The sequence below is a fragment of the Chanodichthys erythropterus genome, chromosome 12 (genome assembly GCF_024489055.1).
Source record: "Chanodichthys erythropterus isolate Z2021 chromosome 12, ASM2448905v1, whole genome shotgun sequence".
Taxonomy (NCBI): Eukaryota; Metazoa; Chordata; class Actinopteri; order Cypriniformes; family Xenocyprididae; genus Chanodichthys; species Chanodichthys erythropterus.
In genome coordinates, this window is record NC_090232.1 from 34,234,137 (window position 1) to 34,259,686 (window position 25,550).

Genomic DNA, 25,550 nt, shown 5'->3' on the forward strand with positions numbered 1-25,550 from the left:
TATGCAAGTCATTTCAGCTCATTACTATCCAATTCTTTTGTCTTCTCAGGTGAGAATGGCCCATTTTCAGTGGTGATTCACGCCTCCTCGCATACTGTGTTTCTTGGCAAAAAGTGTCTTACAAAAACTAAATCAATATATTGTTTTATATGAAGGAGTAGGCAGCATAATTTTTACATAATTTTGAAGCAAAAACTCTAGTCTACAACCTCCAATACCCAGAAGTCTTATGAACACAGATTTATTATACTTTTTTTGGCCTTATTTCAGTGACTTAAGTTTTTTGTTTTTTCAACAACCACGCATAAATGTTATTCCTTCAAAAACACAAACATGTACATACATGTTCCTCACATATTATTGTAGCCTAGTTTGTGCTGAATACAGTGTAATGAAACTTTTTCCATTAATATGTTTATAAACAACTGAAAAAAGCACAAATGTCAGGGCATGTCAAAAGTTCTCCAGGCCCCAAATCAGCCTCAGACTCCAGAGGGTTAAAGGTGCTAAAAAGGATGTTTTGTTTTGTACATTTTTGCAATATTACTTGAAACTGTCTTTACTAACTGATAAAAGACTATTTATTAGGTGCACTGAAAGTAATAATATTAATATACATCATCTGTGCACGAGGTAGGGCCTTAAAAACATCAGCCAATCGTTTACGCGATCATCGTGTAAACAATTGGCCCTCTGGCTTGTCAATAACTGCCGTGACGTTCCTTGTGAGAGACGTGTGCGGATGCGTCAGTACAAGTAGCTTTCAGTTGAAACAGCTCAAACATGCATTTTAGTCCAGGACTAGCTTAAGCCTTGATTGTGAAACCGGGAGTATAAATCTTATCGACTCCAAACTTTTGAATGGTAATGTATGGTGATGTGAATGTCACAAGGTCTTACCTGAACTGCCCCACTTCAATATACTCAAACTGCTTCAGCACAAAACCAATGAATACCTGAAACAAACACATAGTAGTAAAATATTATCATTGTGTAAGTCTAATATAAAAATAAAACAATACCTAGATGGGTTTTGATTCTCAATTATTGGCACAAAATGGTGCACTGCATGTGGACTCAGTATGAGTTTGATCCACAAGTCAAAATGACTCACCTGGTCTGAATCAAGCAAACAGTAGTTGACCCGGAGCTGCACAAGTTGGGCGAGTAGGTCCAGCACCTGTCTTTGCAGGGCCACTGAGGTGCTGGTGGTGTACTGCTTCAGAGCTTTAATCACCAGCGGCTCAAACAAACGGATGTGATTATGAATGGCATTCTGAAACACACACAAGGAGTCAACTATTAGCCACTTTTACTGTAGGAAGTGGTATCAGTGTTGTTATTGTTAACTAAAATTAAAATGATTTTGCCAGCCAGCTACAGCGGCTATATATTCATGGCAAGAAAGAGATTTAAAAGGAATGATTCAAATATATTTTTAAATTTTATCTTGGATAAAAATTCTACAAAACACTAGATCTGGTCTTACTTCATAATTTTTTTTTATAAGAGTCAAATGAAAAATAAAGAATTCAAGAGTTCAATCTATCACAGTCCATCAAAATTTGCTTCAGTGATAATGGTTTTACACCAAATAATTTTGGTAATCAAAATAAAGTTGAAATTAAATAAAACAAAAATTAGGTGAAAAACTTCAACTTGAAAATTTGGAAAAGTTATGAAAATGAGAAATTAGAAATGACACATTGGCAACTAACTGAAGTAAACAAGTTTACGATTAAGTTTTACATATACATAATATACAAAAACTAATAAAAATGACAAAAGTACATAAAATTACTAAAATTAAAAATGAAAATATTCAAATAAAAAACTATTTAAAATATGAATAATTACTATAATAGTACACAAGTCATAATAAAATAACACTGCAAGGTATTGATTTAAATATATTTTACTGTACCAGATGAGACATTAGACTGGTGGTATACACCTACACAAAACATTGTCAAAATCATGAAATACATAACAGCATCAAATAATAATACATTAACACTTTACAATAAGGTTTCATCAATGTATTAACTAATATGAACTAATAATGCACAAAACATTTGTTACAGTATTTATTCATCTTTAATGATCGTTAAAAATACAGTCATGCATTGTTTGTTCGTGTTAGCATGAGTTAATGCACTGTGAACTTACAAATACAACTTTTGATTTTAATAATGTATTATAAAATGTTGAAATTAACATAAATTTAGATTAATAAATGCTGTAGACGTATTGTTCATTCTTAGCTCGTTATCTAAAGTAGTTAACTAATGTTAACTAATGAACCTTATTGTAAAGTGTTACCAATAATACCATACACAACAACTAACAATAATAATAATAATAATAATAATAATAATAATAATAATAATAATAATATGTAACTACTGTATATAAACTAAACCTTATAAACCAAACAGACCCATCAAATAACTAAATAAAAACCTTTGAACAAATACACATCTCCCAAAATCTATCCATTTTAATATTCTCCTCATCTACCAGAATAAACATATCATTATTTCAGTGAACAACTTTACAATTTTGGGATATGTTTTTCATTTTATTTAATTATAGTCACATATCATGGTGCAATTTACCTTGTCTCCTCGATGGCGAGTGACATTTGTGATGTTTGACCTAAGTTGATTGGAGACTTTTTGCATGACATCAAACCACCTATAGGATCACAGAGATGACATGTGTAGTCATACTGGGTCTCTTGATTTTGTTTATTATTTTAATAGATAGATCTCTATGAGGAAATGTTATACACAAAACACTATCACTCACCCAGAGGCGTCCTGTTCTTGTTCAGCTTGCACCATGTTTCTGAGGCTGGCGTCTGCGAGTGCCTGGGTAAAGTGAGTGTAAGGGGCCATGAAGCAGTAATGGTAGAGCCCAGGTCTAACGCTGGTCGAGCCGAGCCGGAGGGCCTTGCCCTGGGACCGACACGGGTGGGATGAAGCCCCCTCATACTGAGAGGCAAGATTGGTCCCAAACAACGCCTTCAAAAGCTGTAAGCACAGAGCAAACGGTGAAGCCCAGGAGTTTGTAATGTCATGGTTTAAAACACAGGAGTTAGAAATGTGCACGTCTAACCTGCTGAACACACACGGTGGCCATAGTAGGTTCCCGTGAGAAACAGGACTTAAGGTAGCCCAGGATCTCTTCAACACACTAGACAGATAAATACAGGGGGAAAGTTTGTTCTTAATATGGATTTTGCTCAGATATCGTAATTTGTTTATCGGCAAGATGGAATTAGGCTTTGACGTCATACTTTGCCAATATCATGCAGGGTGGCCAACTCAAGCAGCTGTGAAAGGACATCAAGCGCTGACCTCAGGAAACCCCCAAACTTCTCATTGGTGTTGTGAAGGTCTAATGTGACCTTGGAAAAAGAAAACAAAAATTATAAGCCAGATGAATACAGTAGGGATGGACATTTTGAATTAAGTACTCGGAATGGGATAAAAAGCAAAGCATGTTATTGTGATATCTCATTCTAAGACAGTCAAAAGAGCTTCTCTTAACCAGGGGCCTGTACCATGATGGTAGTTGAACAAACTCAAGGTTATAGGATTAGTTTCAAGTTGACAAAACCAAACCTCTCCAATCCGGCTTTGTTGGTACCATGATGCTGATCATCAGATTTCTCTGTCAACTCAGGTTTTGAACCGGAGTTTGTGAAGTACGTGCACATGAATGCGTGACATCAGTGGCAATCAGCCAATCACATGCCTTGCAACAGAGAAACTGTGATTCACTTATCGCGAGAGAGCCAGTGCAATTCAAAACTCTTTTGCTGAAGGTTAAGAGTTTGAAGAAAATAAAGAATTTAAATGCCTTTTCACTGAAGAAAATAATTGTCCATGAAATAAATTATCTTGCTTTATCAATGCAAGTGAAACTTGTGAAGTTAGTTCATATAGCTGATAATATTTAGCGATAGAGACTCAAACATGTAAAGTTACATGTAGTCATTTTTAAAGAGTTATCTTTTGATTCTACAGCTCATTTATATTATGGTCTGTATATATTATTACTAAATTAAAATAAAGGTTTAGTAATGACTGTTAAACTAAAACTGCTTGTGTGTAATGTATGAATAATAATATGGATCATATAATAATTATAAGAATCATACATAAATCATAAAATAATTGTAATTATCATTAAAGCCAGACAATTTCATTGTTAAATATTTGTTTTTACAATATAGTGACCTTTAATTTGGATGAAGAGAAACTGGGGGATTGACTATTGCGTTGGATGTGTCAGTGTCACTTTGCTCATATCTGATTGGTCCAATTTCGGTTTGAGATCTCTTAACAAAACCTGCCTTGGAGCAATTAAGCCGTGGAGCACAAGTTACTATTGTGATGAACACAGCTAAAAGCCAAGTCACATTCATGATACCTAAAACCCAGGATTGGCGCAAACTAATCTGAAACTTACCTGGCTAGCCAGCTAATCTGGCTTCATGGTACAGGCCCCAGTTAGTGCCAACTAAAAACATACTACCGTTCAAAAGTTTGGGGTCGGTCAAAAGTCTCATATGCTCACCAAGCTTTATTTGATCAAAAATGCAATAAAAAAAACAATTTATTATAATTCAAAATAATGTTTTTTCATTTTAATATATTTTAAAATGTAATGTGATGCAAAGCTAAATTTTAGCATCATTACTCCAGTCTTGTGTCACATGATCCTTCAGAAATCAGTCTAATATGCTGATTTGCTGCTCAAGAAACCTTTTTCATTATTATCAATGTTGAAAACAGTTGTGCTTCATAATATTTATGTGGAAACCATGATACACTTTTTTCCAAGATAAATAGAAAGATCAAAATAATCTAGAATCAAAATTTAAAATTTACCTCGGCATAGTTAAAAAACAAGAGTTCAGCACATGGAAAAGACATACATTGAGTTTCAAACCCCATTGCTTCCTCCTCCTTATTTAAATCTCATTTGTTTAAAAGACTTCCGGAAAACACGCGGCTCTCAACATAACACCGACTGTTACGTAACAGTCGGGATCATTAATATGTATGAACCCAATATTTGCATATATGCCAGCCCATGTTCAAGGCATTAGACAAGGAAAGGCAGTATTAACGTCTGGATCTGTGCACAGACAAGGTAAGCCAGCAAGAACAACAGTGAAAAATGGCAGATGGAGCAATAATAACTGACATGATCCATGATAACATGATATTTTTAGTGATATTTGTAAATTGTCTTTCTAAATGTTTCATTAGCATGTTGCTAATGTACTGTTAAATGTGGTTAAAGTTACCATCGTTTCTTACTGTATTCACGGAGACAAGAGCTGTCGCTATTTTCATTTTTAAACATGTGCAGTCTGTATAATTCATAAACACAACTTCATTCTTTATAAATCTCTCCAACAGTGTAGCATTAGCCATTAGCCACGGAGCACAGCCTCAAACTCATACAGAATCAAACGTAAACATCAAAATAAATACTTTACTCATATAATTCGAAGCATGCATACAGCAGGCATGACGAACATCTTGTAAAGATCCATTTGAGGGTTATATTAGCTGTGTGGACTTTGTAAATGCACTGTAATATAGTCGAGAGCTCGTGTGGTAGGGAGCAGGCGAATTAAAGGGGCGGCGCGCTGCCAAAATCAGTGTATAGTTAATGATGCCCCAAAATAGGCAGTTAAAAAAAATAATTTAAAAAAATCTATGGGGTATTTTTGAGCTGAAACTTCACAGACACATTCGGGAGACACCTTAGATTTATATTACATCTTGTTAAAAAGCATTCTTGGGCACCTTTAAATATACTCAGCAAAAAAAAAGAAACATTCTTCCACGTTCAACTGCTTTTTTTCCAGCAAATTTCTTATTATGTGTAAATATTTGTATGAACAGAAAAAGATTCAACAACTGAGACATAAACTGAAGAAATTTTACAGACTCTTTATGAACAGAAATGGAATAATGAGTGCCTGAACAAAGGGGGGGGGGGTCACATGGTTACACGTTTGGCACAGCAAGGATGATCAGCCGTCCTTCCAGTCACCTGGTAGGACTGTCTTAGGCATCTTACATTATAGACATTGCAGTTTATTGCTCTGGTCACATCTGTAGTCCTCGTGCAACCTGCAGCAGGACTATGGCATGTTCACAAAGGTGACCAAGGACCCTGGGCATCTTTCTCCTTGCGTTTTTTGGAGTCAGTAGAAAAGTCTCTTTTAATGTCCTGAGTTAGTGGAACTGTGGCCTTAATTATCTACCACCTGTAAACTGTTAGTGTCTTAACACTCTGAGGTCTGAGGGTATCGCCGGCGATACCACCGCGTTTTTTTCTTACCAGTGTGAAAGAGACTCAAAATACTCCGTCAATGTTGCACATACATGTTATACACCATTTTAATCTGTTGAATATCTTCTTTCATTTGTGTACACTCAGAGTAAAAGCAAAATGTTGTGCTTTTTGTAAAATAAAGAAAACTAACATGATGCGTGATCTCTCGTCTCCCTCTGAACGAAGTCCAATCTGATAGTTCTCAGAAAATGAACTGTAACTTAGTGAACACTAATGACAAAAAAAACAAACTTATGTCTAAAGAAACGTTGAAATGTCAGGTTTTAAATCGTGCAAGTCAAATCGAAAACAAACAGTTTGTGTTTATGTAATCTGTATGAAAAGAGAGCCATGTCAGAAGTCCATGATTCAGCTCATTACCCGCTAATGCGGCCACGCCCACGGAGCCAGCGCTATGCAGACGCAAATTCAGAAGCAATACATGCATACATCGTCTCAATCGTGTATTTATTGTCTTGAAAAGTGTTTATTTGGATGGTAAAGCCATGGTTAGCGAACTCTAGAAGACAGGCAGTTAGTTCCTGGTTCTTCTTCTTTATATGGATTTGTGGCCTAAAGGTGTACAGAGCGCCCTCCGGCTGCAAGTATGAATTGTATCCAGCACTCATAGTGATGATATATAGAATAAATATAGAATAAATATTACTCCTCTGTATAGAAATTTGACAAACATAAGAATTCATCAATATTTCTCCAAATGTGTATGCTTTAAGCTAAAAGCCTATATGAAATGCCACAGAGGTAACATAATTGTTCAGACACTTTGCATCACAGAAATACATTATATTTTAAAGAATATAAAAGAATACCATTATTTTAAATTGAGCTAAGACATGATTACAGAGGTTTTTTTCACACCCTACCTGACTGAAAGGCCTCATTACTATGCAATTCATTTCAGGTCATTATTATTTGATTCTTTTGTCTTCTCAGGTGTAAATGACCCATTATTCATGCAGATTCACGCCCCCACGCATACTGTGTTCCTTGACAAAAAGTGACTTACAAAAACTAAATCAATATATTGTTTTATATGAAGGAGTAGGCAGCATAATTTTTACATAATTCTGAAGCAAAAACTCTAGTCTACAACCCCAAATAAACAGAAGTCTTATGAACACGGATTTAATATACTTTTTTTGGCTTTATTTCAGTGACTTAAGTTTTTTGTTTTTTCAATAACCACGCATAAACGTTATTCCTTCAAAAACACAAACATGTACATACATGTTCCTCACATATTATGGTAGCCTAGCTTGTGCTGAATACAGTGTAATGACACTTGTGTCAGTAATGTGTTTATGAACAAATGAAAAAAGCACAAATGTCAGGGCATGTCAAAACTTCTCCAGGCCCCAAATCAGCCTCAGACTCCAGAGGGTTAAGGACTGTTCCACAGATGCATGTCCAATCATTGTTTATGGTTCAAGCATGAAAAACACTGTTTAAATACTTTCAAATATAGATCTGTAAAGCTTATTTGTACTTAAAATTATATTTAAAATACAGTACCCTGAAAAAAATTTCTTTTTTTACCGAGTTTAGAAATCTTTTGTAACATTATAAAATGTCTTCACTGTCACTTTTGATCAATTAATGCATCCTTGCTAAATAAAAGTCTTAAATTCTTATAAAAAGAAAAAAAAAAATCTTACTGACCCCAAAAATCAAAATGCTAATAACTGCAGACTTACTTTGTAGTTAGCGTGCGTAGCTCTCAGTGCATCATAAAGCTTCAAATAAGGAGGGAGGTGATAAAAGCTGCCCATAGTGGTGGACTTGTTAACCGCTGCCGTTGCTGTGCTGTCTGCTGCTCTGCCTGTAAGAAAACAGTACAATATACAATACAATACAAGTTTATTTATATAGCACATTTAAAAACAACTGGTGTTGACCAAAGTGCTTTACAAGGCAAAAAAGTCGACAATAACGACAAAATTAAGCACCAGAGAAACAATAAAAGAGAAAAGAATAAAAATAAAAGAGAACAGCTATTTACAAAAACAATTTAGGGCAATATGAGTCACGGGATATTGAAAGCCATGGAAAAATAGTAGGTTTTCAGGGCAGATTTAAAAGTTGACAAGGTTTGGGCAGATCTGATGTAGGCTGGAAGACTATTCCATAACTTGGGGCCGATGGCCGCAAATGCGCGATCACCCCTGTTTTTAAGTCTGGTTCTAGGAACATGAAGTAATTCAGAGTTCCTAGATCTAAGTGATCTGGACTGAGAGGATGGAAGCAGTAATTCAGATATGTACTGTGGCGCTTGGTTCCGCAAAGACTTAAAAACAAATAACAAGACTTTGAAGTCAATTCTGTATTTGACCGGTAACCAGTGAAGCGAAATCAGAACTGGTGTAATGTGATCATTTTTACGCTTCCCTTTAAGGAGCCGGGCTGCAGCATTTTGGACTAACTGTAAGCGTGTAAGACAAGACTGAGAGGCACCAATATACAAGGAATTACAATAGTCTAGGCGAGACGTCACAAATGCATGCATGACAGTTTCAAGATTCTTACCAGACAAAAAGGGCTTAACCTTTGCTAAAAGACGAAGATGATAGAAACAAGACCTAACCACAGAACCTATCTGCTTATCAAATTTAAAACTGTTATCAAGCAAAACCCCCAGATTCCGAACACAGGTCGTACTGTATGGTAACAAAGTATCGAGATCAACATCATAAATGCTGCGATCATTTGAACCAAACAAGATAATTTCAGTCTTGCTCTCGTTAAGACATAAGAAATTACTAGCAAGCCAGAGTTTCAATTCATCTAAGCAGTCAAATATTGGCTTAAAGGCAAGCTTATCATCACGCTTTATAGGCAGATAAATTTGTGTGTCGTCAGCGTACAGATGAAAAGATACACCATATTTAGATAAAATAGAACCCAAAGGTAACATATAAAGATTAAACAGTACCGGGCCAAGAATAGAGCCCTGAGGGACACCAGAACTTAACTGTTTACTAGAGGAAGAATGGTGCCCAAGGCTGACAGAGTAACTCCTATTTGTTAAATATGAGCGAAACCATTGGAGCACCGTACCCCCAAGGCCCACACATTTTTCTAAACGTAATAAGAGAATGTTGTGGTCAACCAGGTCAAAAGCAGAGCTAAGGTCTAGCAAGACCAAAGCCACAGACTGCCCAGTATCGGTGGTAAGCATTACATCATTCATAACTCTTAAAAGGGCCGATTCAGTGCTGTGACGAGCTTTAAAACCAGATTGAAATTTCTCATGAATATTGTTATCATTCAAAAAAGGCAAAAGTTGGCTCAAGACCACTTTTTCTAAAATTTTTGATAGAAAAGGTAAATTTGAAATTGGTCGAAAATTACTCAAAAGAGTAGGATTCAAATTTGTTTTTTTAAGATGAGGCAGAACAGAGGCATGTTTAAGGCATTCAGGTACAGTCCCAGTGGAAAGACATTTGTTGATGACAAACAACAAATCAGGGCCAATAGCTTGAAAAACTTGCTTAAGAAAATGTGTGGGAATCACATCCTGAGGGCAGCTAGTAGATTTTAAACCAGCAATAATCACTTTAAGAGAGTCCAAGGTGATAGACTCAAAGACAGACCATGTAGAAGAGCAGAGAGGAACATCAATTGGTGTATAGGCTGACAAAGGCAATAGAGATTTAATCTGTGAGATTTTATCATTAAAATAACTGGCAAAATCCTCACAAAGAGAAACAGATGTCACAGCAAAGTGATTAATAGTGGGATTGAGAGCAGAATCAATTATTGTGAATAAGGCTTTAGGCCTAGTAGTGTTACTTAAAATTACCTCAGAGAAATATTTACGTTTTGCAGCATTAGCAGCTCGCTGAAATGCAGAGAGAGAGTCCTTTAGGATTTCATAAGAAACTTGTAATCTATCCTTATTCCACTTACGTTCAGCCCTTCTACAGGTCTGTCTGAGCGAACGAGTAGTGTCATTTAACCAAGGCTTAGAATTGTGTTTATGTTTTTTCAACTTAAGAGGAGCAACAACATCTAAAATATTAAAACAGATGGAATTAAAGAAGTTTAAGTGTTCGTCAGCATCTAGATAACTTAAACATGAGTCCATGTCCTGATTGGCACGTAGTTCAGAATATAAAACTGTAAAATCATCACTAGAACAATCTGAAAAAACACGAGTCAGCCGTGAAGGGGGTTGTTGCTTATGTATAGTTCCGTTAAAGGGTAAAGAGAACAGGATTGGCAAATGATCCGACATGCCAGAGTCTAAGATGTTAATGTCCAGTACAGGTAAACCCCGTGATAAAATTAAGTCCAAAGTATGACCCTGAATATGAGTGGGGCCAGACACCCACTGATCAAAATCAAATGAGTCAATGAGACTTCGAAACTCTTTAGAGAGTGGCTTAGAGTCACAGCATACATGGATATTAAAATCTCCCAAGATTAAAATTCTGTCGTGACTGAAACAGTGAAAGACACCCATAAATATTCAACTAATAAATAACAAACAACACAACGAGACCTATTTTCCTCGTTTACTCAAAGCAATATTACTCATCTGTATGGTCAACAGGTGTCTCTGTAGGTGTGACTGTACCTGTGTTGGTCTCTCCTCCTTTCTTTGGGCTCATGGGGGTGTTGCTTGGCTCCGTCATCTCCTTCTCTTTACCCTTCCGTCTGATTGGACTGAGAGAGGGAGTGTTGGCCAATGAGGGTAAAGTAGCCTGGCAGAAAGGATTAACAGAAATAATGAAGCTTTTAAATATAGTGAGAAAGTATTACGTTGTACATTGCATTGAATGCATTTTTACCTTGACTGCAGGGCCTGGGGGAGTGTCATCCAGCACATGAGCGCAGATGTTCAGGATCTTAAGCAGGTGCGAGAACAGTTGCTCCACCATAACAACCAGAGAACGGTCGTTAAGGGCAGGCCACGGCTCCTCCACCTTAGAGGGCGTGGGGTTAGATTCCTCCTCACCGGCCCATGGGCTCTTCATGCACTTTGGTGCAATAGCTTCAAAAACAAGCAAAAAACATTTTAAATTTAAATCTATTAGCATTGGATGAACAGAATAAAATCACACTTAATGCTCCTAGGCTGTTTGCTCATTTTTGAAAGATTTCATTTTTGATTATTTAATTTAATTAAGTTTTCTTAATCAGTGTGGTTCAAAACTTGATTCTTTTTTTATATAGTTTTTATTAAACAAACAAAAAAAAAGTCTATTTTAAAACAGCCCAGGTGGGTTAAACTATGACCAATCTAATCTAAAAGAGTTTGTACCTGCAAGAAGGTTTCCAGCCAGCAGAAGAGCAGCCTGATGGGCGGAGAGATCAAGAGGAAACCAAGCAGAGGAGAGGAGAGACAAAACCATACCGGCCACGCCAACCGTCAGAGACCTGCGCACCTCTTCACTACTTCCAGACTGAGACAGACTAAAGAAAAAGTCAACATTTACACCTTTGCACAGTAAAACAGACGGATCAAACGTTGTGCTTACATTGCCAATGGAGCTTGACTTTATACTCTTTGTACTAAACAATATGATCAAGACATCAAATCTTGACACAGGTTTTATTCTTAGTCCAGAAGGAAGACATTATTGCTCTAAGCTTCAGATTATTTTGTGAGTGTGTACCTAAAGGAGCGTCCTCGGCTGCGGTACTGGCTGGAGCGGTTGAGATGAAAGACAGAAGAGCTCACAAAGCCACAGTGCCAGCCTGTGCTCCAGGTGCACACTGGGAAGGTGCTGGACAAAAGGTACAGAGCCTCACAACATCCAAACTGGAGAGATGACATTAAGTCATGAGATTAGACATTAGGTTCAAATAAGACCACTCATAATACATAAAGTAGGGCTGCATAACGATTAATCGCAATTAATCGTTTGCAAAATAAAAGTCTGTGTTTACGTAATAAATGTGTGTGTTCTGTATATAATAATACACACACATACATGTATAGATTTAAGAAATATATACTATATATATTTAAATATATTTTATATTACATATAAATATAAATATTTTATATATAAATATAACATTTTTCTTAAATATACATATGTATGTGTGTGTATTTATATATACATAATTATATACATATACAGAACACACACATTTATTACGTAAACACAGACTTTTATTTTGCAAACGATTAATTGCGATTAAGCCCTAATTTACAACCAAGAAAGCCCACAGAGGCCTTTCGTTATTATAATTTTTTTCTGTCTTGTTTTGTTATAGTATGTTGGGGGAAAAAAAGTGATACCCCAAAACAAAATTACAAACAAGAAAAATTAGTTATGATCCTCTAAAAAACAACATCTTTGACCTCTGTTGAGTCTTGGTATTTAGAGATGCTTCAAAAAAGTAATATAAAACAAAGTGTGGCCTTAGAAATCAATTTTACTTAAAAGGTCAGCAGTGCTTCCTACAGGTTTGAAATATACGTGCGCTGGTAGCAGGGTGGGAAATCCTCCTATTATCCACGGCACAAAAATGTCTACTACATGTAACAAACAACAAATATGTGTGATTTTTAACAATATTTTTATTTATTGAAATTAATTTTAATTACTATTACATTTAATTAAATACTAATATCATGCATTATTATGCATTGTAAGTAATGCAAAATTGTAGCATTTAAATGGTAGAGTTCTCCTTGCTTTGTCATACAGTGTTTCTCTCAGTGAATGCGACACAGACTTTACTGATACTAGTAAAATTTATATATTGACTAATATGTGTCAAATAATGTTCTTAGTCTTTTCTTCCTGTGGGGGGAGCATCCCAAACTGAGACAACAATAATTTATTATTTATTAAATGGAAATCAAATTAAATACAATGTATTGTTTAACCAAGATACCAATAATGCTCAGAAGAAGAAAAAAGCTTTGCGTGTGACTAATTATAAACAAGCCTGAAATACACCGGGACTCTTATTTTGAAATGTCTATACTATTGCGGGCTGATCCTTCAGATGAGAGTGATAAAATTTGCATTCTAACAAATGTCTAAACATATTATATGAAGGCCATAATGTAGAAATTATCATAATTCATCAATTCGAGTTCATTAGCAATCGCTTGGCATAAATGTGCGCTCTTCATTGATTGAGAATCACTTTGAAGCAGTCTGAAGAGCTGTTGTGCGAGCTTGTAGAATGTGTCTTTGTGAACGCAAACCCTGTCTTTGTGAAATATCCACCAAGTCTCTGCAGCGCACGTGGGAATGTCAGCAGGAGTAAACAGTTCTCGTGCACACAGAACGAGCAGGTACGAAACGCGTAGGGAGAGGGGAGATTTTCCACTAGTTAATCAATCGTGGAAGGTTTCATTATTTCGGATAATAAAAATAATAAAAGCAAAAATGTGTTTCCAAGTATAGTAAAGTCTATGTGTGGGAAGCACTGGGTCAGAGTTGAGGCACTCACAGTCATGGCTCTGGAAGTGGAGGAGGTGAGGGCATGGGAGATGGCAGTGATGACCCGAGATAGGTTGTTCTCTATGGTAACATCCGGCGCGTTCTGGCACAGATTGTAGCCACGGTATGTCCTGCAGCAAAACAGATCATATAAAGAAGAAGATTAAAGCCAAGTATACTTCAATTCAAAAGTTTGGGAATGGTAAGTTAATGGTCATTTTTTCGTGATTCTTCGATGAATAGAAAGTTCAAAAGAACTGCGTTTATTTGAAATAGAAATCTTTTGTAAAATTATACATTTCTTTATTGTCACTTTAGATCAATTTAATGCACCATTGCTGAACAGTTTTAATTTCATTTAAAAACAAAAACAAATGAAAAACAAACACTAATTAAACCCAACACTGGTGTCATGTAAATGGAGTGTAAATGGCTATAGTGTACCGTGTGATAGTGCTGACAGTAAACTGTGATGGAGGCTGGGTCTCGTGCATCAGCAGCTGCAAGTACACACTGCTCTGATCTCGTGCTATAGCCACAACTGGGTCTGTCTGAGCCTGGTCACAGTCATAGAACAACCTGGGCACCAACCTGAGGAGAGAGATCGATCAAAATCAGAGTGTGAGATTTGTGATGTGTAGTCAGGAGATGATCAGTCAAGGATTAAACGTGTGAATACCTGCCGATGGTGTTTGCTGCCACATGTCTCACACGTGGGTCATCATCGCCCAGTAGATAAAGCACAACATCATTCAGAACTCTGTCCTGTAGCCTCAACAACTGATAATATAAAAATTTAAATTTCATATTAATTAAATATTAATTATATTTCTCATTCTGTAAATTATATTATAAATATATGTTATAAAATATAAATAAAATATTATTCATTACAAAAAACATGTTTAGGAAGTTAATTTTACATCTCAGAATTAATTTTACATCTCAGGTAAAGTCATATTTATGCTGAACTGCCAATATATTATCATGTAAACTGTTTAGAAAAAGATGAGCCATGAATTATTAAATTTAGCATTTTTATATCGTGCAAAGTGTGTTAGATAATGTTTTGTGATGATATTGTCTAAAAAAAAGTGACCAGTATATTTTTCAAAAATGAATCCTTGTGTTCCACAAAAGAAAGTCATAAGAACAGCATAAAGTGAGTAAATGATGACCATTATTATCATCATTATTTAGTACTTGATTAATAAAACATGACAAATGAATCCTTCATCTTAAATTGAGAAAAGAGAGAAAGAGAGATGCAATACCCCAGTGTAGTGATGCTCTCCTTTGTGCAACTTCTCAGTTTTTCTCTCCAAAAAACTTATTAACCTGACAAACACAGAAACTTAACATTTAGATGTTTGTGATTTTGTGCCTAATAAATGATTTTATCAAAATGTGCTTTGAAATTCATTCAAATACAAGTAATGTTTGTGTACTCTCACCGGAAATCTATCTCAGCAAGCGTCTCTAAGAGCTCAGTGCGAACCAGCCAATAAGAGCAGTCCTTCAGGGTCATCAGATCAATTAGCAGCTGCAGGCCAAGTTCACTGAGACTGCCATTACACAATGCCATGATGCAGTGCTGTGGTTGAGTAAACACACTCAATATTATTATAATCCTCCAAAACTGACAGACAAGCATAAACTAGCATTATTTACATGTTTGAAAATGATACGAGCGACATGGTAAATGTATATTCTCACCCTAACAGCAGCACAGGCCATTTTACACGTGACTGAAGATTCATCTTTTAGACTTCGCTGCAGCAGAGGAACAAAGTTTTCGACTGTCACAGAGTTACCTGAGAAAACAGATAAGCAGAGAATGTAAAGACAGGCCTTAGATTGTGTGAGTCATTTGATTGAGCTGTAGCTGTAGTTCTCACCTGTGACACAGTGGATTTGGGACAGCCATATCTCCGTGTTGTAGCGTGTCTTGAGCTGGATGGCTTGGATTAAAGCCCCACACAGGATGGCGGTGGCTCCTCTGATCTGAGGATCTCCATGTTCAATGTATTGCAGTACATCACTGATGTACTGTTGCTCTGTTAACATAAACACAACAACTTATGTACATAGCTTGGTTTTTTTAACTTTTAATATATTTAAAAAAAAGACAAGAAAATGAAAACAAAACAAAATAGACACTAAACTAACAAAAAAGACAAAACAACAAAAAATAGATGTCAAAACAAAACAGAAAAATGTGTAAAAAAACAAAACCTAACTGATGTCAAAATATAAAAAAAGATGTCAAAATGGAATATCAGATGTCAAAGCAAAAATAGATGTCAAAACAAAAGAAAACAACATACAGATGTCAAGACAAAATAAAAGATAGATGTCAAAACAAAACAAAATAGATGTAAAAAAAAAAACAGATCAAGACAAAACATTAAAAAACCTACATAAATGTCAAAACAAACAGATATCAAAAAACTAAATGTCAATACAAAACAAAAGATAGATGTCAAAACTAAATAGACGTCACAAAACACAAAAACAGATGTCAAAAAATAAAACAAAAACACAGATGTCAAGACAAAACAGATGTCAAAAAAAGTAAATAGATGTCAAAAGAAACAACCAAAATAGATGTCAAAACAAAAGAAAAACAAAACAAAGTTAAAAAATTCAAGACAAAACAAAAAATGAATGAACAGGATCATGGTCAGTGTATTTCTCACTCACCATCTGGTTGTTGTCCATCTATAGGCTGCAGGTAGAGTAGGTTAAAGAAGGCTTCAGGTAGAAGAGCTGCTGCTGCCCCCACACAGCTAACGGCTAACGCCTTAACGCTCACACGCACCTCATTATCAGGAACCAGCCCTAAGACATACACACACATTTAATATTTAATGAACACACTTTAATGTAGGATCAAGCAATAACACCCAAGAGCCTTGTATGCTATTGTGACAATACAGAGTCAAGCAACACATGAGAATTCATGTGAAACTGCTGTCTTGTTTCTCACCATTTCTTTGGCCGGTGAGCAGGAAGGACGCAGCCAACAGCCGGACACAGTGCACCAGAGGCTCTTCCTTTGGGTGAGTATAGTGACCAATATCTCCTTTAATCCTAGATGGCTAAACACACAGAACATATACAAAATATTGTCAGACTGTGCAGTTTAACTATTAGATGTCTGTAAGAACTTGTGAAGTCTTTTTTTGACCTTTATAAAGACTATGTGTGTGTTTACCTTGTTGTCAAGTTCTGCAGGTTCCAGAACCTCTTCCTTTGGTATGAATCGATCCACACTGCTGTCAGATGATTGCCTGTTGTGACCTTTTCCCTCCAGAAGATGGGGCTTACTTAAAGCTGGCGACATAACACAGAACTGTGAGCCAAAAGGATGACTAATAAACATGTGCACTTCCCGCCCAAGATAAGACTGTCAGAGCAGGGTGTATTACTGAGCAAGTGTACAAGTGAGTATATGTACCCAGTGCTGACTGAGAGAAAGGCTCTGGAGGTTTATCAGGTTGTGGAGCTGCACCCTCCTCTTCTTCATCCTGCAGTGTGCCGATCTGCATCCCTGAGTACTGACTCTCACTGCCATCCAGCACCTACATATCACACAAATATACAGTACACACACACACATGTATATATATATAAACAATACATATATAACATATATAAACAATAAAAATAAATAAATATATAAACAATAAAAAATAAATAAATATATAAACAATTTAAAAAATATAAAAAAACTCACAAACAAGAAAACATTCACAGCAACTCATTCATGCAAAGGTACACAAATAAACAGTCGAACATGCAGTATCACTTTGAGGAACTTTTAGAAACAAATATTGTTTGATCAAAGCATAATCATATGCATGTCAAGACAATTTTGGGCCTCACAAAAACCAAAAGTACTGTGTTACTCTACTGTCGGTTGCACTTAATGACTGATTCATTAGTTATTAATTTATAAAGTGGTTATAAAGTTTCAGTCTTCTAATTTGACTGAAAGGAGATTGTGGCCTGTGGCAGGGAAACAGAAAATTCAATCCAGTGTTATTTTAGTATCATTTATAAACTATTTTAGTATTTATTCATATTTTGAATAACCTTTTAATTTTATATTTTGCATTTTTATCTTCATTTTAGCTAAAGCTTTAGTAATTTAATGTTATTTTTTATTAGTTTTTGTTTTCTTTAAATATTTCTATTTCAGTTTTAGTTTATTGTAATACTTCAACTTAAACTAATTTATTTCAGTAAGTAGCCAAAGCAACATATATAATTTAATATTCATATTTTATTGTATTTCAGCTTTAATTACCATTTTCATTAACAATAACTAAAAAATTTAGCTCTTAAAACTTATCTTCATCAGTGTCACGGTTGTTGGGACTTGGTTTTTAATCATTGGTCCAGAATGAGGTAAATAATAGGCATTTGAACACCTCAGGAGAGAGGTCGTGCATGTGGGGACGGGGCAAATAAGGGCGGGGTTCTATCAGGGGTGGGGAAGAGTAACAATAACCCCTTGTCCTCTGCTGACCTGGTCACTACTGCTAGAGGAAGAGATGGCAGAAAAGGTGGAAGAAGAAGACGAGGTAGAGGAGGAGGAAGAGGATGGCCTGTAGATAGACGACTCGCTTTCGGAGTGTGTGTCCGGCCCTTCTGTGGGAGTTGGGGAAGGTGGTGAATAGTTCCGATAGCGCCTGCTGGTGCTGGTGACACTTACGAGCTCGGCGCAGTCTGAAGGCGTCACGGCGGAGTCCGGCCCCTCCGTAGTCGTCTGGGAACTGTCACTAGGGGGCGACGATGACGCGGCTCCCACTGACATCTGGTTGACATCGGTTAATAAGTCGCCAGACGTGCTGACGACCCCAGCGCCCCCGCTTGAGCTGCGGCTTAGCATGTCCTCCTCATCTTCCTCATCTGGAGTATCAGGCCCTACACCCTGCTCTGATGCACTCAGGTCCACTGAGTCCCCTGGCTGCAAGGCATGCTGGGAGGACCGTGGCTGCTCTGTGATGATGTCAGATGTGCCAAGAGACGAAACGCCTGATGAGGAGGGAGCTTCACTGGAGCTATCGCCACCGACCGAGGCTTAGAGAAATGTGAAAAAGTAAAACAATGTATTATTTGTTTGAATCCAATGAGTGTGTGCAATTGAATATTACTAGATTTTCACATTTTATGAAGAATGCAAAATTCATGGCCATGATACTCTGAGTAGTAGCTATGGTGAAGGTGCTTTGTTAGGATGCTCATCTGAGGTCGATAAGATTTTTAATCTCTTTCAAAAAAAAAATCTCATATGCTCATCAAGGCTGTATTTATATGATTAAAAATCTGAAAAATTAAAATATAAAATAACTGCTTTCTATTTTATTATATTTTAAAATATATTGTATTCTTTTGATGGAGAAACTGAATTTTCAGCATCATTATTCCAGTCTTCAGTGTCACATGATCCTAGCTCAACAAACATTTCTTATTATTAGTGGTGGTGCAACGGATCACAAAACTCACGGTTCATATTGCAAATCATATAATGGTTTTTGAGTCACGGATTGGATCATTTCTCAGAATTTAAAAAATGGGGGGGGGGGGGTATAACTTTGCTTTTCATTTATTACTTAAAGCTCATTTTAAGTACTTCTATACCACAACAAAAACTATTAGTCTAAATAATAAAGTTTAAACAGTATTAAATGCAAGTGAACAAATTACAAGCACAGATAAATACAATATAACAGTGACAAATAAAGTAAGGTAGAATTCAGGTACATAAATGTAATAATTGAACTATAATGTTGTTCACTGTATAAAATGAATATAGATTAGCTGTGTTTTGTTGCTTGATTAACATTAGAGGATTAGTTCACCCAAAAATGAATTTCTGTCATGAATTACTCAACCTCTTACGGGTGTGAAACGACATGAGGGTGAGTACTCAATGACAGAAATTTCATTTTTGGGTGAACTAACCCTTTAATCATACAGACAGCAGCAAGTATTTACAGGCTGCTATCACTTTAAGACCTAATGCACGGATCCAGTATAATGATACACATCCGATTTCTTTCTCAAAGGTTTAAATTCACTTAAGACATAACTGTGTTCATGAGAATACTTTCAATAATTTTGTGTTTATGTGTTCGTTCAAGAGCAAGGAGATGCGAAAGAGGAATCAATTGGGTGGCGTGCTATTGAAGCTCACCTCTCTGTATGTTTGCACTTTTGGTATGTGCAGCTGTGTGTTTTTATGGAAACCTTGATACATTTGTTCTGTATTCTTTGATGAATAGAACGTTCAAAACAACAGCATTCATTTGAAACGGAAGCCTTTTGTAACATTATATATGCCTTTACTGTCACTTTTGATCTATTTAATGCATCCATGCTGAAAGAAGTATTAATTTTGTTAAAAAAAATGTAATCTTACTGACCCAAAACTTTTGAACCGTAGTATATGATATTCAGCTTCCTAAATATGGCTCTGGTCCCTCCTTTAGATTAATTTATGGGATTTTAAACCACAAAACAACGATTCTTTCATCCGTCAGGAGAAACAGCACACCTCTCCTCAACTTACCAGTGAAGGATCCAGTGGTGACCTCTGCCCTCTCAGGGTCATCCTCCAAACCCTCTTCTTCACCCGACAACAGCTTACCTAAGACAAGCACAACATACAAGGCATATCATTACAATACAATAAATATATTTCTATTCCAAACACTATTCTAACTTTCTTTAACAGCCTAAAACTCTAAGCACACATTCACTATTAAAACTACTGAAGTTCTCTAACATGCCACAGACAGCCCAGAAATATGTCAGTAGTAGGTTAGACGCAAAAGAAGGGCAGACAAGAAGTCACCTTTCTGCTTCCTGAGGAGGAGAGGACTGCATGTTGACCCACCGGCTGTATGCAGGAAACAGGAAGCGAAGAGAGCAGAAAAAGCCCAAAAATTCATTTTGAGGGTTAGAGGAAGGAATAAGCAGAGAATGAAAAGCACATGCATGGTGAAAAATACAGATTAGAAAGATACAGATTAATGATTATTTATCAAACAGGATAGAAAATATTAATATGCAGTTCGGGAAATATTAAGAGCTGAATTTTAAGAGTTGTTATTAGTGAGTATCAAATAAATTGACCAGCTAAAATATCAATTCACCTGAAAAAAGAAGAATTTAGCAATTGAACAACTTCAGATAAATTGTTTATATCGTTTTTACCATCTTATCTGCACTGAACTATCGGTTATCAGTAAACATTGATGCAAAAGTAATAGTTTTTAATTGCTCCACGTTCCACTGTGCTGTTCTTTCAAAATAAAGTTTATGTAGTGGTTATGCGAGCAAGATAAAACATATACATCTAAAATGTGAGCACGGTAACATTCATGTGAGGGCACAAATGATATACAACATGTAAAATTTTATAAGAAAACATTTCAAAAGAAATTGAGTTCATTTTAATTTTTATTCTATCCCTTTTCCTCTCTTTTTTGTACATTATTTTTATAAATCATATGACAACAGAATAAAAACAAAAAAAAAAAATTGTCAGTGTGTCAGTAGTCAGCTTAGCTATTTTATAATATATAATATTTACAAAATGTCTCATGATTAAATCAAAATTGCAAAATTAAGTAACATTTTTCATGAAATGGAAAGATTTCTTTCATATTATTAATTTTTAAAGGGTTAGTTCATCCAAAAATGAAAATAATGTCCTTTATTACTTACCCTTATGCCGTTCATCTTCGGAACATAAATTAAGATATTTTTGTTGAAATCCGATGACTCCGATGAGGCCTTCATAGCCAGCAATGACATTTCCTCTCTCAAGATCCATTAATGTACTAAAACATATTTAAATCAGTTCATGTGAGTTTAGCGGTTCAATTTTAATATTATAAAGCGTCGAGAATATTTTTGGTGCGGCAAAAAAACTAAATAACGACTTACTTAGTGATGGCCGATTTCAAAACACTGCTTCAGGAAGCATCGGAGCACAAATGAATCAGCGTTATGAGTAATGATTCGAATCGCGTGTCAAACCGCCAAACTGCTGAAATCACGTGACTTTGGTGCTCTGAACTGCTGATTCGACATGCCGATTCATTTATGTTTTTAAATCGGTCATCACTAAATAAGTCGTTATTTTGTTTTTTTTTGGTGCACCAAAAATATTCTCGTCGCTTTATAATATTAATATTGAACCACTGTACTCACATGAACTGATTTAAATATGTTTTTAGTACATTTATGGATCTTGAGAGAGGAAATGTCATTGCTCCCTATGGAGGCCTCACTGAGCCATCGGATTTCAACAAAAATATTTCAATTTGCATTCTGAAGATGAACGAAGGTCTTACGGGTGTGGAACGGCATGAGGGTGAGAAATAAATGACTGAATTTTCATTTTTGGGTGAACTAACCCTTTAAAGACTACTGGCCTATTAATTGGTTATTGGCCTAGTTTTTCAATCTTAGATATTAATATAAACAAAATCCAATAATGGTCAACTTCTACTTATTAAAATCCCTTATACAATCAATGCACAAGATGCTTTTCTCACAAGATGCTTTTCCACTTAACAGTGTAACAAAGACGACTGACCAAACGATTGTGGCATGACCACTAATAGAATCAACACAACAGGCTATATTGCAGATAGCAATATTTACCAATAAGCTCGAGGATGCTGCCACTGCGTGCACGGCACTCTGTCTCTTCTCTGAAGACACTGGTGTGTGTGATTTTGCCACATGTGATGAGTGCGTTCAGGAGTTCAGGGGGAGGAGTGCGAAACATCTGCTGAAGAAGCTCCAAAGATGCCGTCACCACATTATGATCCCAGTGCTGCGTGTAGTGCAGGGTCAGTTCATAGACCTAAGAACCCAAGAATAGACTTTAGATGTGCACAAATACACAGTGAGCAACACACAGTGAATCACTCCAACACACATACACCAACATAATAAAACAAAAGACATCAATACATTCATAACATTTCCCCCTTGGAATTTAGTTACATAACCATTTTAACCCTCTCTATAAACCCTTGGAATTAGAAAGTGTGCTTTTGCTATTGCACCTTTAAAAATGTTAATATGTAAATGTCATGATTGACTAACCATTTTGCATGTGAAAAAAGTAACGGCACCTCTGCAAAGTTACTGAATGGCCTTGATATATATATATATATATATATATATATATATATATATATATATATATATATATATATATATATATATATATATATATATATATATATATATATATATATATATATATATATGGGTAGTCATGTGTTAACAGTTATGACATTATTACAAACATGATTTCTGAAGAACAAAGTTTGGAGTCAGTAAGATTTTTTTTTAATTAATTAATACTTTTATTCATCAAGTATGCATTAAATTGATCCAAAAGTGAGACTTTTATGCTGTTACAAAAGATTTCTATTTCTATTCAGCAAAGAATCCTGAAAAAAAATAATATTATTGTAAATTTATACAATAAAATTGTAATATTATCATTATTATTATTATTATTATTATTTCACAAAATTACTGTTTCTACGGTAACACTTTACAATCAAGGTCTCATTTGTTAACATTATTTAGTGTATTAACTAACATGAATAAATGAGCAATACATTTGTTACAGTATTTATTATTAATATTTTTTAATATTAGTTAATAAAAATACTGTTGTTCATTGATTGTTCATGTTAGTTCGCAGTGCATAAACTAATGCTAACAAATACAACATTTGATTTTCATAATGTATTAGTAAATGTTGAAATTAACATTAACTAAGATTAAGATATTATACTGTTAATTCTTAGTTCATATTAACTAAAGTAGTCAACTACTGAAACATTATTGTAAAGTGCTACCGTTTCTACGGTATTTTAGATCAAAGAAATACAGCCTTGATGAGCATAAGAGACTTCTATGCTTCCTCACAGGCCCCAAACTGGGATATATATGGATTTCAATAAGTGGTTAAAGCTGAGTCAGGAAAATTATGTTTTCCATCAAAATGTTAAATCACAAAGATACAATGAACTTTATCAGAACTGGTACCTGAATGAGTTGCTCAGGTGCAGGGGTAACATCAGCCTCTTTACGAACAAGCCCAAAGCTGCCCTTCAGGCTAGTGTTAGGAGCCTGCTGCTGAAGAAGAGGCATTAGGTAGCGCAACGTCAGTAATACACCCAGAATCAGGTGACTGGAATGCTCCTCATCCACCGGCACCACCAAACCTGAGAGAGAGAAAGAAAACAGGCAGCTGAATGAAGACATTTGAAGCTCACTGTTTTGCCGAAGTCTGTTTGTCTAGTGTGTGGGCGTCCTACCGAGCAGCACGTTGAGGAGCCAGGTGTAGAAGTAGTGTGTTCTGCGTGAGTGCTGACACACGCTGACAGCCGAGCTGGCCGCTGTTCGGCGAATAGTGGGAGAACTTGACTTCAGATTGGCAACAAAAGCCTTCAGCAGCATCTAAATACACATTCACAGGGTGAAATCATAAGTGCCACATTAAAAATGACCTCATTTGAATAAGAGTAATTTAAACAAAGTGAGATTATACATTTCTGAAATCATATTAAGTTGCTTTATTAATTATAATATTGTTTTATATATTATTAATACTTTACTAATTATAGTTTAGTTGTTTTAAGCATTTTCTAAGAATATGACATGAGAAGTTTAGCAACATGTCATGAAGGCTTATGCTTTTAAAAAATAATACATTTATTCAGCAAGGATTAATTAAATTAATCAACAGAGACGGTAAAGACATTTATAAACTTACAAAAGATTTCTATTTCAAATAAATGCTGTTCTTTTAAAGTTTCTATTCAGTTTCTATTAAGTTTCAAAGAATCCTGAAAAAGTGTATTATGGTTTTCACAAAAAACAAATATTAAGCAGCACGACTCTTTTCAATATTGATAATAATAATCAACGTATTATGATTTCTGAAGGATCATGTGACACTGAAGACTGGAGTAATAATGCTGAAAATACAGCTTTACCATCACAGAAATAGATTACATTTAAAAAAAAATAAGAAAATAGAAAACATTGTTTGTTTGTTTATGATAATGAACAGTAATAATACATTTAAATAATACTTAATATTACTGTTTTACTGTATTTTTGATCAACTCTTTCAAAAACATTTAAAAAAATCTTACCCCAAACCTTTAAATGGTTGTGTATTCTGTATCATTTTTAAACTGTAGTTAACCGTTTAAGCCCTCATGAAGTGTTTGCACAGTCTTTGTTTCCTGTCTTCCCAAGGACCTTCACTTGTCCTTGCATGTGAAACGAGAGTATTTATGACTGTAGGTGGATTTAAACATCGAACACAGCACTAAAATTACAAATGTCCCGTCTTTAAATGTGAATGTGTTCTTGGCAAATGAACAGACTCTTTCTGTCTCCTACTGATGTGAAGGAGAGGAGGCTCATGGATAATTAAATCAAGTCTGACTGAGTCACAGTCCATATCGAGAGGATGATGTCACCACTGCGCATTCACGGCTTCAGACAGCGAGAGAAGATAACGGTGAGGGAAATCCCGCACTGAAGTGCCAAATCACAGAATTCAGGCCAGGGGAATCTAACTGACATGTCAAATTTATGAGGGCATCCCGAATGGCTTATACTGCTGCGGTGTGACTTTTGAGTCAAGGTACATTTCCACCTGAAAAATCAGGTGATGTGTTCTTTGGAAAA

The 25,550-nt window shown here is 35.6% G+C and overlaps 1 protein-coding gene across 7 annotated transcripts in view; it reads right to left on the reverse strand.

Moving 5' to 3' along the window:
- The window catches only part of htt (huntingtin), a 62,103-nt gene that overhangs the window by 29,057 nt on the left and 7,496 nt on the right, over positions 1 to 25,550 (reverse strand). For 2 of the 7 annotated variants that reach the window (XM_067402690.1, XM_067402687.1), the window contains exons 7-34: positions 24,164 to 24,305; positions 23,892 to 24,070; positions 22,482 to 22,686; positions 20,662 to 20,706; positions 20,377 to 20,454; positions 18,517 to 18,884; positions 17,257 to 17,380; positions 17,014 to 17,132; positions 16,786 to 16,897; positions 16,500 to 16,637; positions 15,695 to 15,853; positions 15,513 to 15,610; positions 15,251 to 15,390; positions 15,071 to 15,134; positions 14,476 to 14,576; positions 14,241 to 14,387; positions 13,807 to 13,927; positions 12,006 to 12,151; positions 11,651 to 11,802; positions 11,178 to 11,380; positions 10,964 to 11,090; positions 8,082 to 8,206; positions 3,302 to 3,412; positions 3,121 to 3,198; positions 2,812 to 3,035; positions 2,619 to 2,697; positions 1,115 to 1,276; positions 901 to 956 (exon numbers count right to left, since the gene is read on the reverse strand). In XM_067402690.1, coding sequence (XP_067258791.1) covers positions 901 to 956; positions 1,115 to 1,276; positions 2,619 to 2,697; positions 2,812 to 3,035; positions 3,121 to 3,198; positions 3,302 to 3,412; positions 8,082 to 8,206; positions 10,964 to 11,090; positions 11,178 to 11,380; positions 11,651 to 11,802; positions 12,006 to 12,151; positions 13,807 to 13,927; positions 14,241 to 14,387; positions 14,476 to 14,576; positions 15,071 to 15,134; positions 15,251 to 15,390; positions 15,513 to 15,610; positions 15,695 to 15,853; positions 16,500 to 16,637; positions 16,786 to 16,897; positions 17,014 to 17,132; positions 17,257 to 17,380; positions 18,517 to 18,884; positions 20,377 to 20,454; positions 20,662 to 20,706; positions 22,482 to 22,686; positions 23,892 to 24,070; positions 24,164 to 24,305 — 3,803 coding nt within the window. Of the gene's footprint in view, positions 1 to 900; positions 957 to 1,114; positions 1,277 to 1,924; positions 1,955 to 2,618; positions 2,698 to 2,811; positions 3,036 to 3,120; positions 3,199 to 3,301; positions 3,413 to 8,081; positions 8,207 to 10,963; positions 11,091 to 11,177; positions 11,381 to 11,650; positions 11,803 to 12,005; positions 12,152 to 13,806; positions 13,928 to 14,240; positions 14,388 to 14,475; positions 14,577 to 15,070; positions 15,135 to 15,250; positions 15,391 to 15,512; positions 15,611 to 15,694; positions 15,854 to 16,499; positions 16,638 to 16,785; positions 16,898 to 17,013; positions 17,133 to 17,256; positions 17,381 to 18,330; positions 18,885 to 20,376; positions 20,455 to 20,661; positions 20,707 to 22,481; positions 22,687 to 23,891; positions 24,071 to 24,163; positions 24,306 to 25,550 lie in introns of all 7 variants that reach the window. The other 5 variants (XM_067402684.1, XM_067402683.1, XM_067402686.1 and 2 more) reach the window with 4 other exon arrangements.